At 38.0% G+C, this 18,455-nt stretch overlaps 1 protein-coding gene across 1 annotated transcript in view; it reads left to right on the top strand.

The window, feature by feature from the left end:
- Window positions 1-18,455, top strand: part of IPT9 (isopentenyltransferase 9) — a 50,911-nt gene that overhangs the window by 17,600 nt on the left and 14,856 nt on the right. Inside the window, exons 6-10 of the mRNA XM_089983690.1 lie at window positions 1,684-1,882; window positions 1,981-2,173; window positions 3,812-3,906; window positions 8,175-8,269; window positions 14,525-14,600. Coding sequence (XP_089839816.1) covers window positions 1,684-1,882; window positions 1,981-2,173; window positions 3,812-3,906; window positions 8,175-8,269; window positions 14,525-14,600 — 658 coding nt within the window. The remainder of the gene's footprint in view (window positions 1-1,683; window positions 1,883-1,980; window positions 2,174-3,811; window positions 3,907-8,174; window positions 8,270-14,524; window positions 14,601-18,455) is intronic.

Genomic DNA, 18,455 nt, shown 5'->3' with positions numbered 1-18,455 from the left:
TGATAGATCTGAACCGCTAAATGTGCTTAGCTTGCTCGATTTAGTGGAAATGGACTCTTGGATCATATTTTTTTGACGAAAAAATATATTTTTATGAGCTGGGAAAAATTGATCCCTTCATAGCCATTGATTTTGGATCACCGGAAAAACCCGTATACATGTCAGATTCCTGTAATCCAAAAGCCGGTTCCAACTAAAAAAAGCCTATCGATCACATCCATGGTGTTAGATGTGAGAAAAAAATACAAAAAAACTATGATTTTTCAGGGACAAAACGAGAAAGTGGGCAAAACCAGCGCATTACTCAATATATATAGAAATTGGGTAAAGTATGTGATTCGAAAAATGGATCCATATTGAATCCCATCTATTTTCCAATTTTTAAATTTTCGTTAAAAGAACCTATGAATTCAAGGGAACGGATGAGAAATGTTGTGAAATATATGACGACTTGCAACTCGGTCCAAACTAGTCTGAATTAGGCCTATGGGCCTAACGGGCTGGCCGTGGGTTTTGTATCAGACCTGGGCCCAGCCCAGTTGGTCAATAGATCGATCTTGACCAGACCTGCCCCATTAACGGCCCGCTGAAGCCCACACATTGTCCAGCCTTATTCAAATTTGATTAAAATGAAGCACCTTAATCTATCAACCAACCAAAGGGAGGTTCAAGATACCTGCCAGAGTAGTACCAGTGGAAGAGTCAAAGAAGATAAAGCAACAACTACTGATGAAGTAAGAATTGGATTTGTTTGAGCAGTTGAGCTAGTACAACCATCCTAGTGTGATGTCATTGCATTTCCAAGCATCTTTTTATTGGGGATAAATGCTATTATTAGTGGAAGTTGCAGAAGTTTCTATTTTTCTTCAAGCTAGGACAACTAAAGTGGGAAAACCTAACCGAGCTCAAAGCCGACTTGGCCAAGCTCAAGGTGGGCTTAGGCTGACCTAGTGGGCACGTATTATCAAATGCCCCAATCCGATTTGGTCCAACACAGTATAGATCCGTATCCTCCCATCTACATCGAAATCAAGGTACTGCTGAAGGTGCTGCATGATGATTTCTTGTTTGCACTGAGTTCTTTCTAATGTTCATGCCTTCCTCTCTTTGTAGATCCACCACCAAGCTTGGTAAAGCCATCCGCTGCATAGATGACTCCAAAACCTTCCTTTTAATCTATCTGGCTAATATTTGCGATCTAATTGAGTTATTTTGTGTGGTTATGTATTTCTGGGACCAGGTTCTTTTGTTCTATTATTGTGTGTATTTTTAGACATTTCTTTGTCTATGTAATGGCTCCTAAGAAAGCTTGATCATGCATCTGATACTTCGTCTTGTTTGCTGTTTTTTAATGCTCTGTCTTGCCATCAGTGTGTATTCCATTGAAAATTTCTTCTTTCATGATGCTGTTGGGTGGTAGGAAACTTCTGAGACAGATAGGCTTTCCAACAGTCTTATGCTCATCTAAGATGTGTAAGAAACTTTATCAAGGTCAGATGTTTTGATCTCTGAAGAGGATGGCTACATGTTATTCTATATTCAGTATTCATCGTGATTGACATGGTCTCTGTTTCTTTTCCTTTTCCCATTATGGCAATTTCACTTTCATCATGCTATTTTATTATTGCATTATATTCTTGAAAAGGATACATTTTCATTCCATTCTACCTTTTTGTTTGCCAGGTACATATATGGTAAGCCACAAGTTCCAAAAGCGTCTCTGAAAATTGCTGCTGAAGTTGATTCAGAGCTTCTTCCTCTACAAAGACAAGGGGATTGGGATGCAGCTGTACAATTGCTTGAGAAAGCTGGGGACCCTAAAGCTCATCTTTTGCCTTCAAATGATTGGTACAGAGTTAGGCGTAGTCTTGAAATTATAAAGGTAACATGGACCTTTAGATGTAGAGGGTGTAGGTTCTGTTTCTCTTGTGCAACACCTTTGACATTATCTGCCGTTGATGTGTCTTATTTGTTACGCAGTCTACTGGTTTGCCGCCATCTGCTTTTCATGTACCATACGATTTATTTAGGGAGCAGTTGGAATCTAGTGTATCCAGTTCTTCAAATGGACTGTCTGAGGAATTGGACTATGACTTCCTATGTTTTTTCCTTTCAAGTCAAAGAACGGAACTGTACCGGATGATTGATTTGCGCTGTGAAGAGATGCTAAAAGGTATTCAATTGAGGTATTCATTCCCAACTCTATTTTAGGCTGTCTAAAGTAACCAATAAATCTGAAGCTACCTTCTCAACTCCCTAAATGCCTTGTCAACTCCTTTCTTCCAAAAAGTGATTGTGGGAGGAGTTTGGCCCTAACTCCCAAACACAACTACCAGGTTCTAAGCATAGTCTATCTTAAAGTAAGTTACGCAAATTAGCCCTTATCCCTGCCCCACTTGAATTAGTTCACTGGAAAGTTTAGAAACAACTACTACTTTGTTCTCTCGAACAAGAAACTATTACTGAGGAAACTGTGCTGGAGAAATCTGGAGCCATCAATTTATGTTAAGAACATGTTATAAAAATATGAAGAATTACACACCATTCCCACTGGTAACTGGATGCAATTGGACACACACACACACACACACACACACACACATATATATATATATATATATATATATATATATATATATATATATATATATATATATATATATATGAGTGGGGAGTAGGTGCCTACATGAGCAAACAGGGGTTTTCGGGGTGTTTTTCAGAAATCTGATGCCGTAGATGTGTTCAGCAGAGTCAATGCCAGAAAATGACACTTGGATTGTGTCTTTTGATAAAAACAATGTGAATTTTTAAGCTTGAACATTTATGAAAATTTTAGACTGTCAATTTTCAAACCTTATAAAAACTTACCTATGTGTCGGAACCGGACGATCCAAGAGTCCATTTCTATAAAATAAAGCAAATAAAACACATCTTTATGGTCAGTTTTGAGATAAACATGAAAAAGATCCTATAAATTACAAATAATCCTAAAATACAGTCTATTTCCATATACATACATACATATATATGTGCATGATCAATATGTATATACTTATATACATATATCCATGTATGTATATATATACCTTAGCATATAGTGGCCAAAAAATGGCAGGATGAGGTGGGTAAAACGGCCAGAAATGAAGGCAAGTGAGTGGAACATGACTGTCACATGGTTAAGACTTAAGAGCATGTCAATGCTGGTGTGCTTCCTTTGGTTGCAGCTGTTCTGCTATGCTCTTTCACACACATACACCGAGTTCCCATCCGATTAGGGTCTCTATCACTATGCGTTGAATGTTACTCAAGTTCAAGTCCCAAGGATTAGATAGATAAAACTAAGATAGTTTTTTTCTCATATCAGAAGCTTTGGTTTCAACTCCTTGCTATCATGTTGCACAGCCAAGGTCTATATAGTTTCTACAATTAGTACGAAAGAACAATAATTCAAAATTTAATAAGGGCTAAATTAATGAAATCTCAAATGTATATCCAGAAAATGACTTTAAAGAATATAGGGTGAGACTATGCAATGCTGCTGTGGTACCTTCTTTATGTGCCTTTCAAGTGTGGTCATAACATAGTTAAACAAACAGGCGTTAGATTTTTTTTTGACAATATTATGTTGATTTTGAACTATTCGCTATTGTTGTATTTGTATCAAAAAGGGGTTTATCTACTTTGGACTAAAACTATTTATTACTTCGTGCTGGTATTGGTATTATGATTGATTGCCAAAAGCAATATAAGTGTGAGTTTCTTTCTAAATTCAAGATGGGAGTAATGTTGGTCTCAAAATGTTATCTGGCAGGTAATCCTGGAATTCTTACTGAAGCCTCATGGCTTCTTGATCTTGGTCTTCTTCCAAATACAAATTCAGCTACTCGCGCAATTGGCTATCGACAAGTTTGTCTTCACAAACTTATCAGTGATAAAGTTTTTTTTCTGTAGCTAAAAATTTATTACCAAGTCATTCTTGTCTGTCATTTTTTGCTACTAAAGAATGAAGTATATCCCTTAGCAACCAGTGTAAAATTTAACTCGAACTGACTGGCTTTGACTCATCTCTTTGACTCCTTTAATGAACATTTTTTGCTGTAAGAAGATTCCTTACACAAAAAAGTAGTGATGTGAATAACAAACATTGGTTTGATTAACTAGTTGGTACACAGAGATTGGATTTTTTTTCACGCTTGGAGTATAGAAGGCATTGGTTAATGATGACAATTGAAGGTCACTAGCAATGCGAACATTTTCAATGATTGATGAGGTGAATTGTAATTACTGGGTTATCCTACCATGACCATCACAGGATTGGAAGTTAGAGATCTTATATCATCAGCTGCGTGGTTTCTCGCCCTTGAGTTTAAAACCACTGAGCTTCATATTTTTTAAGCCTGCAACTAAACGTTTAGTTTCTCAAGAACTTGAATATTGGAAATAAAATTCATGCTACAATTTCCAACATTATTAAGCATCTTTTCCATATATGCACCCATGTATATTGGTAGATTCTAACATATTTCTGCATGTTCTTGTTTATTATATGTCTAGCATGTGACCACTATTTTTTTTTGTAAAATTATTGTGTTATTGCAAGATATTTTAGAGCAATCTATGTTACTTAGATGCTGATACGAGTGTTGGTGTTGGATGCAAGTAGAAGGTGCCACACATATCAAGCCCTATGTCACATGGGTGCGGGTGCGACACGGGTGCGGCGCAATTTTAAAAATTTTGGACACGGGGACTCGACTATATATATATAGATATTTTTTAAAAACTATATATAATAATATATCCAGTGTGTGCATATATGTGGATATTGTCCTCTAAAGTTTGGCACCAGCATGAGTGTTTTTACAAACTTTGCAAATTGTACTTTTGCCTTTGCAGAAAGGGGGGTCCGGGGGCTCCCCCTGGCGCAGGTTCCGCTGCGCGATCAGCGGGCGGGGGTCCGGGGGGGGGGGGGCAACGCCCCCCGGATTTTTTTCCCTGGGGCTTATGTTTGAGACTCATGCTATATTTTTTAAAAAAATATATAAAAAGTTCATTTTTTTTGTTTTTTGCCCTAAAAATGGACATTTTTGGACTTAGTCAATGTTGACCGAGTCCAAAACAAGGATGGACTCAGCCTCGACTCGTTGACCGAGTCCGACTCGGCGTTGACCGGGTCCGGGCCGTGTCCGAAGCCGCACCCGTGTCCGCACACGTGTCAGGGCGTGTCGACTCGGGTGCGGCGCCTCCCTAGCCGAGTCCGTGTGACATAGGTCAAGCCTTTGAAAACTAGATATATGAATATATATAGGAAAAGTGATAGCTTCCTGCCTATGGTACCCGGACACTTCATTTTGCCCTTCGTACCCATGTCGACACACGTTAACACCCGGACACACCATTTTACCCTCCGTACATACAGGTTTTATTTAATTTATAATTTATAATTTATAATTATATTTTCAGTTTATAACTTTATATTTTCAGTATATAATATATATTTTAGATATAGCATATATATATTTAGATTATATTCAGTTTATTTTGAATTTGTTTTGTATTTATGTGATATTTAATATATATATATATATATATATATATATATATATATATATATATATATATATATATATATATATATATATATATATATATATATATATATATATAGCTGTCTCCCCGTACCCACATTTTTTGAAATTGCCATGTCGTACCCTCCGTACCCATATCTACACCCGCACCCGCACCCATACCCCGTTGACGTCGCTTCCTGTCACTTTTTGAGCCTACCACCAGTGAATAAGTGTTTTCAGCTATGTCACATGGGTGCGGGTGCGGGGATTCGGCACTTCCAAAAAACCCGGGTGCGGGGGTGCGGCATGGGCAAAAATGTAAAATATATATATCTATCTATCATGTATAGTGTATATGTATGAATGTATGGTAGCTGTTAAGGTCTATGACATTTATGCATGTTAGCACGTTCACCACAATTTTATGCCCCTAACAAATTTAAAAATTGATATGGTGATTAGGTGTATTAATTGTCACAATTATGGACATTTTAGTAATTTTTATTAGGAAAACATATTAATAATTGTGCATTTTGAATGCACCGCTAATAAGTGTGTAACTTATTTTTACACAAAATTGCAAAAATAGCTACTGGTGTCCATTAATGCATGGAACCGCCAAGTCATTTTTAAACTTCAAGGGTGTATTTTATGGTCATGTGTTAACACTTGCAGATGGCTATGGAAGTCAACACACTTATTAACTTCCTAGACTGATCCCTCTTCATGAGAAGCCTTTTGTTTTATGTTTGCAGAGGCATTGATTTTTTTTAGATGTATATTTGAATGTGTGCCCAACTTGCTTTTTACCATTTTTTTATCTTATATGGTTGTCCCCAAAGATGAAAGTGATGAGTTGTGGAGCCTGATTCATTGTTTTTGCCCTTGCAGGAAGGGGGGTCCGGGGGCTCCCCCTGTCGCGGGTCTCGTTGCGCGGTCAACGGGCGGGGGTCCAGGGGGGTCCGCCCCTTGCGGGGGGTTATAGGGGGGCATCACCCCTCCCCCCCCCCCTCAAAGATTTTTTTTTAAATTCCGCAGCCCATTTCATAGGGCAAAAAAAAAATCTAAAAAAAAGGACAAAAATGACCCTGGGTGCGGTCAACACACCTAGGGTTGGGTTGACCGCACCCGGTGCCGCCCGCGTCGAGTCGCGTTGACGCGGGTGCGGCACTCTGCTAGACGAATCCTTGTGACATAGGTTTTCAGGTTGTTTTTCGCAAATCGGACCCTGCAAATGTGTTAGGCATTGTCGATTTGCTAGGAAATGACACTTGGATCATGTTTTTTCAATAAAAACATGATTTTTTAAGCAGTAAATATTTTTGAAAATTGAAGATCGTCGATTTTTAAATCTTATAAAAACCTACTTGTGTGTCGGAATCGGACGATCCAAATGTCGATTCTTATAAAATCAAGCATGTAGATCACATTTGTATGGTTAGATTTTAGAAAAAACAGAAAAACCCTTCCAAAGCCCAGTAGGCTAGAAAAGTGGTAGGCAGCTACCACGTACTCTCTTTCTCTCTCTCTCTTTATATGTGTGTGTGTGTGTGAGAGAGAGAGAAAGAGAGAGAGAGAGAGAGACTCTTAATTTTGTTGTGAAATGTACAACGAGTCATCAAGTGTCAAGTATTTTCTTCATTATATCATTGGCGATTCGTACGAAATATGATCATGCAAGTATAAGAACAAATCATCATGATTCAGATACTGCATGATTCACGACAATAAGCAACAAAATATCAAATACTCGAGATGTCTAGTCCAACTTTTAATCCCATCAAGTCAAAATCCAAAAAAGAAGGCTAAAGGTTCTAGAATTCAATCAACATAACTCTTTGAAAGTATCCTTAGGGATTAAAGTTTCCAAGTCAGGCCCATCCAATGTCACTTTTTCTGCATGCACACATTTAGGTGCATCAACCAACAAATCATTGAGCACTTCGACCTAAAAAAGTTTATGCACATGTCTATTGCATTGTGCAGTATTTGATGCTTCCATGTTCAAAAAATTTGTGTTCCAGCCATTCCCAGGGATGTCAGCATTGGTGTCATCATTCACCTATATCCGACCTTGATATGCTAGGCCTCCTAAAGTGTAGATAGCATAGATGGCAATAAACCATGGACGTCCATCATGCTGCCCCTACCATGCCTCCATGGGCATTGTTGAACATTTTCTCTTCCACAATCACTTGAAAATGATGTATTTTAGTGCACCATGAGCAGTTTCTTCTTAGCATTGACAGTGAGAAAGAATTGGCCGAAAAATCTAAACTGGGTAGTTATGGCTAGGGCCTGGACCATGTTTTTCTCTTATAAAAGGGCATGCCTGCAGGCAGCCCATGGCACAAAACTTTTGGGTCAGGCTTGACTAGGCCCTGCCCTAGCTTTTGCTGATGCTCAAGGGACACCACCAACATCTAATAACCATCTCCAAACATGATTCTTGATGTACATGATCCTCTTTCTTATTTGTTGATAAGGGCCAATTAATCAACAATTTCTTTCAACTTGTTTGGACTCTAAATTGTTGGTAAGAAACCTATGACAATTCTTGGCCTTATGACTGTTCTAATTCTGTCTTTGTTTGAACTTTCACAGGCTATGGAGTACTTATTAAATTGTAGACAGGACTCAGGTTTGAGTTCTGCTGGAGATTTTTATGCATTTTTAACAGAGTTTCAGAAGGCATCAAGGTCAGAGACTGGCCTTCTTATTGGAACTATGCAAATAGAATATATATTTTTTTCTTTCTTCTATCTACGTTTGTGCATTTTCCACTATAAAGGTTGAAGCAAATCAGACCATTTGCTTGTTTCTGCCTGAGTTTGGTTTCATGTGAATCAAAATGTTGCAGAACAAGCATGGGCTTTGATCCAGGATCCCTTGACAAAGGTTCTGTGACTTAGCATGAGTTCATTTTTGCTGATTGTTTTAGCCAACCATTATGTTTTCTATTTAATCCCATTTTTGTTATTGTTTTATAAGAACTTTGTTGCGACATATGTATGCCATACATTATGTAAACCCTAAATATGGTGTTTATTTTACTGCCTCCAGTTGTGGCATTCAACCTCTTTGTTAAGAGGAGTCGGTTGCTTTAGAATTATTTTATTCTTAAGACTACATATGGTATTTTATTAATAATAAAGGACCCTGCTGTAATTTTTATTCCTAACTAATCTCTATTTAAACAAAAGAGAGATTAGACCTAATAATAAGAAACACGTCCTTCCTTCTCCTCTTTCTCTCTCTCTCTCTCTCCCTATCTCTCTCGTTTCTTCTCTCTGTTCTATTCTTTTATCCTTTTTGGCTGTTCACATGGTATCAGAGCCTTCGAACTTGGGAATCTGATTTCGGTGTGTTACGCCAGAGCTCACGTGAAGGGCATCAAATTAGAGATCACGTGAAGGGCATCAGATCAGAGGTTTGTGTTTTTTTTGGGACAGATCTGATAACAGATCTGTAGTCTGACAATAGTCATGACTCAAATCTAAATGTCGTGATAATGTCCTATGTGCTTGTCGACCAGATCTGGTGGTTGCAGGTCTGTGTGTTGCGATGAGGTCGTGCAATGGGTGAAGATCAGATCTGGCAGTCGCTGATCTGTGTGTCGTGGTGAAGATCAAATACGGTCGTTGATCTGCATATTATGGTGCAGACCCAAACAGAAAATCAGGTCTGATCGTAAGTTCCTGTGTCGTTTGTGGGTGCCAAAAAAAAGAGGAAGAATCAGATCTGACTGAGTTCAGATCCGATTATTTAGTGGATCGTGGGAGTAGATTTGACCAATGCTATTGCTGGTAGTCGACCGGTCTTACAAACTGTGATAGTTTTTTTTTTTGCACGTGGAAGCCTATTTTTCAGATGTTGTAGCATCAATATTGGTTGTGAATAATTTTTTTTTTGTTCATCATGGGTGACGTTCCAAAATCTGATCACAAGGCTGAACCGGTTGGGGAATATAAGGCCTTCGCCAATCCCTTCTCATATGGGTCATTCGTGAAATTAAACGAAACAAATTATGCAAGGTGGTCCCAAACTTTTATGATGTCGGTGTCTGGACATCGTAGAAAACACATTTTGTTGGAATCTGAACCAAAAGAGAAAACATGAAAATACACTACCTGGGAAGAAGATAATGATATTGTTATGTCATGGATCATGAATAGTGTTGAACCTCATATTGTAGATGGATTGATTTATTATAACACTGCTAAACAAATATGGGACAATCTTCGAGATACGTACTCTCAAGAGACTAATGTGAGTCGTATTCTCCAAGTTGAACAAGAGATATATACTCTGCAGTAAGGGGATCAAACTTTGGCCCAATATTATGCCTCAGTTAAGGTTGCCTTTGAGAGACTTAATGCTCATAGGCTTCTATGTTGCTCAAAACAAAACGATCATCAAGAACAGACTATGGTTGCTCGATTCCTCACAGGTCTATCGTTGGAGTTTTCAGTTGCTAAAGTTCAAATGTTGACTGGGTCTGTTGTTCTTACCCTTGCTGATGCATACAATCGGTTGAGTAGGCTTGCCATTTCGCTTCCACAACCTCAACCTGAATTTCAGTCATCTGCTTTAGCTGTTCCATCTGGTTATGGACGCGGTAATATGTTGAATGTTAGAGGAAGATGTCGTGAAAGAGGTATGGGAGGTAGAACAAAACTCCAGTGTACCTATTGTGGAAATGGACATCTTGAAGATCGGTGCTAGGATAAACATGGACGACCTGCTATTCCTCCATTTAAGTCAAATGTTCCCAAAGCAAATGTTACAAAATCAGAGGCAGAAAAGCCGTCTGATTCCCCTAGTGACTCTATCACTCTAAGTCGTGCAGAATTTGATGAGTTGGTTACACATCGTCCTCTGAGTTCCTCCTCGCCTGTGGCTGGTTTGGCTTACTCAGCAGGTGACAACTTGTCTCATCAAGGTAGTGAGTGGATTATTGATTCTGGCGCATCTAGACATCTATGTGGAAATTTTCATAATTTTTCAGAATTAAAGACTAATGCACATCAAAGTGTCTCATTAGCTGATGGGAGTTCATCCCCTGTTGTTGGTTAGGGAAATATTTCTATATCTTCTACATTGCAATTAAACAATGTCCTTCATGCTCCCTCTTTTCCTCAGAATTTACTGTCAGTTAGTTGCATTACTAAGGAGCTAAATTGTAGGGTTATATTTGATCCTATGTGTTGTTATTTTTAGGACTTGCTGACGGGGAAGAAGATTGGTGGAGGCTACGAGGAAGGTGGAGTCTACTACCTACATCGGTTCATTTTGCAGTCGAGTCCTCCTCTAATCCAGTACAGTGGCATCATCGTCTCAGACATCCTTCATTGTCAAAGCTTCGCAGAGTCATTCCTCAAATTCCTTCTACTGCGTCAATTCAGTGTGAAGCATGTCAGTTGGGCAAGCATCACAGGAGTTCGTTTTCGTCCAGTCAAAGTCAGTCGAGTCATAGAATCTTTGAGCCTCTTCATGTTGATGTATGAGGTCCTAGTAGGATTCCTACCAGGATCTAGTGTCGTTATTATCTTGTTATCGTTGATGATTTTTCTAAGTTGTCTTGGGTGTTCTTAATAAAAGACAGATCTGAAGTTCCTAGTATTCTAAAATCTTTGGTTATTGAAATAAAAACTCAATTTGATTCTCTTGTCAAGATTATCCGCACTGATAATGCTCTTCAATTTAAATCTAATACATTACTACAATTCTATCGAGATCGTGAAATTCAACCTCAAACCACCTGTGCTCATACTTTCCAACAAAATAGGGTGGCTGAGCGAAAACATCGACATCTTCTGGATGTAGCTCACACCCTTATGATACAATCTAATGTTCCTGCCTCATTTTGGGGTGATGCAGTTGTTACAACCTGTTATTTAATTAACCGCATGCCTTCTTCATCCTTGGAAGACCAAGTTCCTTTGCAAATCTTGTATCCAAATGAACCTCTCTTTCCAATTTTACCCCAACTGTTTGGATGTGTCTGTTTTGTTCACAAACTTGGACCTGACCGTGAAAAATTAGCAGCTCAAGCCACTAAGTGTATTTTTATAGGATACCCCAAGAATAAAAAGGGGTATCGATGTTATGATCCCATATCTCGTCGGGAGTATGTCAGTGCGGATGCCACCTTCTTTGAGTCTGTTCCATATTACTCCAGTTCCGGTTCTAGTATGCAAGTTGATCAAGCTGATACCTTTCCTCTTCCTGTTCCTCATTTTTCGTTGGAATCTGTGCCTCCACTATTGACTCAAACTCCAACTATGGCTCGGTTTCATAATCCTCCTTTGGTGTATGTGCGTAGAGCTCCACTTGACTTGATGCCTCCATCTTCATCTTCTCCTGAGGTAAGTGCTTCTGACAACATTGAAACTCCTGTTGATGATGACAGACCAATTGCTATGCGAAAAGGGAAAAGACAATGTACTTTGCACTCTATTTCTAATTTTGTCTCATATGTCAGAATTGGTGATCAGATGAAAAAGTTTATTTTAGCTTTATCCGCGACAACTATTCCTCTTAGTCCTCAGAAAACACTTCTCGATAACAGATGGAAGCAAACTATGTAAGATGAAATGGATGCACTTCTTTCTCGACAGACTTGAGACCTAGTCGACACTCCATCTGATGTTGATATTGTTGGCAACAAATGAGTATATACCATTAAGTATAATTCAGATGACTCAGTTGAGCGGTACAAAGCTAAATTAGTAGCAAAAGGGTATACTCAGACATATGAAGTTGACTTCTTTGAGACATTCTCTCCAGTAACACGGATGGGGACCATTCGCCTTGTTATCTCTGTGGCCGTCCATTATGAATGGAACCTGAGTCAGCTAGACGTGAAAAATGCCTTCCTATATGGAGATCTATCTGAGACTGTCTACATGCAACAACCTCTAGGGTTTGAGGTCGAGGGGGAGTGTCAGAAGGTATGCAGGTTAAGAAAGGCTATATATGGTCTCAAGCAGAGTCCTCATGCGTGGTTTCAAAAATTGTTTGAAGTCATGTCAGAGTTTGGCTTCAGCAGGTCAGCGTCAGACCACTCATTATTTATTAAGAAAACTAATTTAGGCATAGTGGTTATGGTGGTATATGTGGATGATATCATACTCACAGGAAGTAGTATGAAGGATATTGCAGATATGAAGGGTCATCTTCAAAAACACTTTGTTACGAAAGACCTTGGTCCTCTTCGATACTTTTTGGGCATAGAAGTGGCTAGGAGCCGTGAAGGCTTGGTCTTGTCTCGACGGAAGTATGTCCTTGATTTACTAAAAGAGACAGGAATGTTGGGAGCTAAACCAACAAGCATCTCAATGGATCCTAAAGTTCATCTAATGGATGAGAAGTCAGAGCCTCTTGATAGCAAAAGTTATCGCTCGTTGGTAGGAAAGTTGCCATATGTGACTGTAACCAGGCCTGATGTTGCCTTGGTTGTAGGCAAGGTTAGTCAGTTCATGGACAAACTAACAGAGGCATACTGGAATGCTGCAATGATGATACTTAGATACTTGAAAGCTTCTCCTGGGAAAGGATTGTTGTTCAAGCGAGGGGCTTCCCTGGATATAGTTGCCTATTCTGATGTTGATTATGCAGGATCTGTAGAAGATAGGAAGTCTACTACAAGATTCTGTGTATTTGTGGGAGGCAATTTAATTACCTGGAGGAGTAAAAAGTAGATTGTTGTTGCAAGGTCTAGTGCTGAATCAGAGTATAGGGTTATGGCCCAAACAACAACTGAATTAATGTGGGTTCGAACGGTGCTGACCGATCTTCAAGTAAAAGTTTCATCTCCTATGCTAATGATGTATCATAACAAAGCAACCACATATATAGCCAATAATCCTGTCTTTCATGAAAGGACAAAACACATTGAAGTTGATTGCCACTATATACGAGATATGGTTCAAGCTGGACATATCTCTACCGAGCATGTGTCCTCGGAGGAACAAGTTGCAGATATTTTTACGAAGCCTCTTATGGGTTCAAGTTTTTATAGATGTTGCTGCAAGCTGAGCATGATCGATATTTATGCTCCAGCTTGAGGGGGAGTGTTAAGAGGAGTCGGTTGCTTTAGAATTATTTTATTCTTAAGACTGCATATGGTATTTTATTAATAATGAAGGACCCTGCTGTAATTTTTATTCCTAACTAATCTCTATTTAAACAAAAGAGAGATTAGACCTAATAATAAGAAACACGTCCTTCTTTCTCTCTCTCTCTCTCGTTTCTTCTCTCTGTTCTATTCTTTTATCCTTTTTGGCTGTTTACACTCTTAACAACACTTCAGCTGATTGGTGCCATTTATGTTCAATTAGTACATGAACAAGACATTCATGTAGCTTAGTGCACCTTTATCTTGAACACCATACTTTAAAGACTGAATCAAGAACTGTTGTAGGAACCCCCTTTTATCTGCAAAATTATGGCTTATAAAGGTTGGCTATTAATTTGATTTTTAAGATGCATCAGTGGACAGAAAAGGTGTCCTGTCAGATGCATGACCAATACACACACGTGCATGTGTGTGTGTGTATAGATTATGCATGTCACGCCTAGCAATAGTGATAGCTTTTTGCCTTAAGTTGGATAATCTTGTCACTTGGTGACACATTTCCATGTTGTATCCAACAATACAAGTCAGTAGGAGCAACCAATCACCAATTGCATGCATTTATCTTTTAGTTTCTTCTTTATGTGTGTGTATATGCATGTGCGATGTGTGTGTGTTTTTAAGTGCATAGGAGTTTTGTACCTATAATCACTTGTAATACACTATCAATGTCCAATATATAGGATACACCATCTTTTTATTTTCTTTATTTTATTTCCACATTAGATCATATATTCTATTGCATTTTTAAGGGATTGTGCAAATTTGTCCTCAGCACCTTTGAATTGTATCTAATCCTCTGTGGCCTTATTTTCAGAAACTTTGCTAAAAGGCAAATGACATGGTTCCGTAATGAGCACATCTATCAATGGCTGGATGCTTCTCAATCCTTGGTATGGTATTTATTCTTGTAAACTACAGTTTTTATCAATGTTTTGTGATTTTACAGTGAAGAAGATTGTACCGATCATATATTATCTAGGCAAGGGTAATTTGTGCCTGCTTGTATACAATGTAGTGAAATGAAGAACAAGAAAACAAGTGCATGCGTGATTGATTCTCTGTGGCTTGAACACGAGATTCAAGTCAGGACTCCTTATTCAAATATTAAATAGAAAAATAGAGAAAATAAAACAGATCATTTAATAAAAAGGGATAGAAAAATAGAGGATGAAAGAACAGGTGTGACTGTATATGCATGGATGCAGGTTATTCATTTGTGACTGGAAAACTAGCTCTAGGTTTTATCGTAATAGGTCTCTAGTGTGCATCTTTTTGGTCCGTACACTACCATGACAGATATGCATTTCCAGAAGACTGCTCTAGATATAAGAGGCATTGTAATTTCCATGAAAATGCACATCAAATGTCAATATAAACTGTACAATGTTTCTACATGTGGAACTATGCCAACGAATAAAGAATTCAATTTCTGATACAAAAATGAACATTAAAACTTAGTTTACAATCTATGTTGTTATTAGAATAAAACTGGAATGTGTACGAAAAAGAAAATAAATGTCATGCAGGTAAACTTTAAATATTCTATGCTGAAAACTACACGTTTAAGTTGTAAGACATCTTCTTTAAATGCAGAAAGTAGAAAAAAATATGCTATAAAAGAAAATTTGTGCAAAAAATCTCACTTAATCATCCTCTATATGTAGAAATCTGTGTTAGACATGTGCACATGGTTTTTACGTAAATTAAGTTATAAAACCTCATTAATGGCATTATTCTAATATTGTCTAATGTAATGGCCATATTGTACATTGGCCTACTTGGTTTTTAAGTGCAAATAATTGTCTTCTACATAGAGAATCATGTCACAAAGACAAGGACATGTACATGTACATGTACGTGTCTCAAAGAAGAGACACATTTAAGTATTTTTTGAAAAGAAGTGAGGACACATACATACATATATATATATATATATATATGTGTGTGTGTGTGTGTGTGTGTGTACATAGACGTATATATGTATGTATGTGTGATTATAATTTTTGCAAACCAAGTATATACTTGTTAACAAAAATAAAACCAAATATTCTAAATGTAAATATTTATTATGAGTTTTACTAAAAAGAGCATGACCTAAATCAAAAGGCATTCAAATTTAGGCCTAAGCCAAACCACATTACATGGGCCATACCCTAGCATGTCAATGTGACCACTTTAAGCATTTATTAATATCTATTTTTTTATGAGATGTGCCAAGTAGATACCTTTAAGCATTTATTAACGTTTATTTGGTAGGAGATGTGCCAAGGTAGGTGTCGTTCTCTCATGACATGGATAGGTAGTTGGGCACTGTACTGAGACAAGCAAAAATACAAAAACAATGTGCACAAGCACCAGTCCAGTCCACTAATGGACAATACAAAAGCCAGTAATAAAAACAAGAAGAATACAAAAGAGCCACCAAGGGCATATAATGATCAAAAGAGAGTGCTGTCCACAAAGGGGCAATACATAAACCAATCAATGGCGAATACATAAGATCATAAGTGCCACCAATGGGCATATACAAAAGAACACAAAGAACATAAAAAATAATGGCTCTTATTGAGTTTGAATGCTTAGAAAAGCATTAAATTTACAAGAACACCCCTATTTATACACAACACAAGCAACATAGAGCCATTGGGACCTCCCCAATGGCTAGAAATAGAGCCGTTGGGTTGGTCCCAACGACTCTGTGTCTTTTACTTAAACGCCCTCAACTCTAAACTTAATTACTAAGTTACAAAAATAAAAGAAAAAAATACAAAAGACTATTGTGCCCCTAATGGGCACAATATATATATATATATATATATGTTACAACTTAACGCACCCCCTCAAACTTGCAGTTGGATCATTGAAAGTTTGTCAAGTAAGAAGTAAAACCAGTGAGGATCCAAGTCTTCATTGATAATCTTCACCAAATGCCTTCATCGGCTATCTCCATCTTCATGATATGATTCATAAAAACAAAATTTCTTTCTCAACCCAAATTATCTTTAAGAATTAGTAGAGAGAACAAAAACAAAGGTTCCAACTACACAAAGGAAGATACTCTAACTAAATAGTTTTAAGAGAAAATGTTTTAACATAATAGTTAAAAAATGGTTATAGATTATATGTATATCGTTTCAAAACAAATATATTTTGAATAACTCAAATTAAAGTAGATGGACATAATATTATAGTATATTAAATATTTATATGGACTATAAACAAAACAATTTTAAAAGCGAGTAAGATAAGCACTTTAAGCGATAATTTTAAAATTTTAGAAACATTAGCAATAATTCAAGCAAAAGGTACAATAGCCATTAAAATAGACACAAGGAATATACTTCGAAAGCAATTTTCAAGAATTTCTCGTTTAGATAATCATAACCCACAAAAATAATATATTTTTCAAGAAAAATAAACACTCAACATAGTAGAATTTTAACAGAATTTTAACCACTAAAGTCCAAAAGACAAGCATATATTAGACAAAATATGTCGAAGCTATAAACAATTTTGTAATAAAGTCTCAAAGGCTAAGGTAAACATTTCAAATAAAGCTACAACTCATTAATTATGTATATTAAATGTAATAACTCAAAGAAGCTCACAACAAAGAAGAACTAATTAAATTCATACAAAAATGCAAGATAACCAACATGAAATAAATCTAAATATCGTCCTCAACATATATATCCAACTATATGTCACAGGGATTCACCCAATAGGATGTCGCAGCTGTATCGATGCGATGCGGGTGTGGCACCCGATGTGGTCAAAATGACCCTGGGTGCAGTCAACTACACCTAGGGTCATATCTATCCAAAATGGACTCGGTCAACTTTGACCGAATCCATTTTGGACCAAAAAAAAAACTAAGAAAGTGGGTGGGGGGAGAGCGGGGGGGGGGGGACTAGGGAACATCCCCCTCCTCCCTCGACTCCGATGCCTCCCCCTTTTCCTCTCCTGCTCCTCTTCCACAGCGACACTCTCCGACGCCTCCTCTCTTTCGAGAGACGGGGCAACCCTCCCCGACCCCTCCAATCGAGAGCTCCGACGACTGAATATTTTTCTCTCTCTTCTTCCTCCTCTTCTCTTTCTTCTTCTTCTTCTCTCTCTCCTCTTCTTCCTCCTCTTCTCTTTCTTCTTCTTCTTCTTCTTTTTCCTCCTTCCTCCTCCTCCCCTCATTGCCGCAAGTGTCGAACCCATGGGTTGTGTTCGGCTTCCAGCCCTGCTGGGTTGTGTTCAGCCCTATCAAACCCATGGGCTGGGTTCGACTCTTAGCTCTGACTCCTATGCCACACGAACTTTTCTAAGAGGGCACCACACCCGTGTTGCATCCGCACCCAGGCGGGTGCGACACTTGGACATAACTTCCTTTATGTTAGGTGAAGTCAACGACACTGAGGTCCATTTCTATCCAAAAGTAGATTCAGTTAACCCTAATCAAGTCCATTTTTATCCATATTATATATATAAATACATAAATGCTCACAAATACACAGTGTTAATTTAAAATTGTTAATATATATATATATATATATATATATATACTTCCCGCACCTCGCACCCAAGTTTTTTTAAAGTGCTGCACCCATACCCGCACTCGCACCTATGTGACATAGCCTGGTTTTGTCGAACTCAACCCTTCTGGGCAAGGCTGGGCTGGTTTAGGTTCAGCTATGCTGAAACCCATGGTTTCACCTCTGTTGAATCGAGGGGTTCAACTGTAACGACCCCAACTCATA

This window comes from Nuphar pumila, chromosome 12, assembly GCF_984573655.1.
Source record: "Nuphar pumila chromosome 12, dmNupPumi1.hap1.1, whole genome shotgun sequence".
NCBI classification, from domain to species: Eukaryota; Viridiplantae; Streptophyta; class Magnoliopsida; order Nymphaeales; family Nymphaeaceae; genus Nuphar; species Nuphar pumila.
Note: the sequence above shows the minus strand (reverse complement) of the source record. Positions and strands in the feature narration are given on the sequence as shown.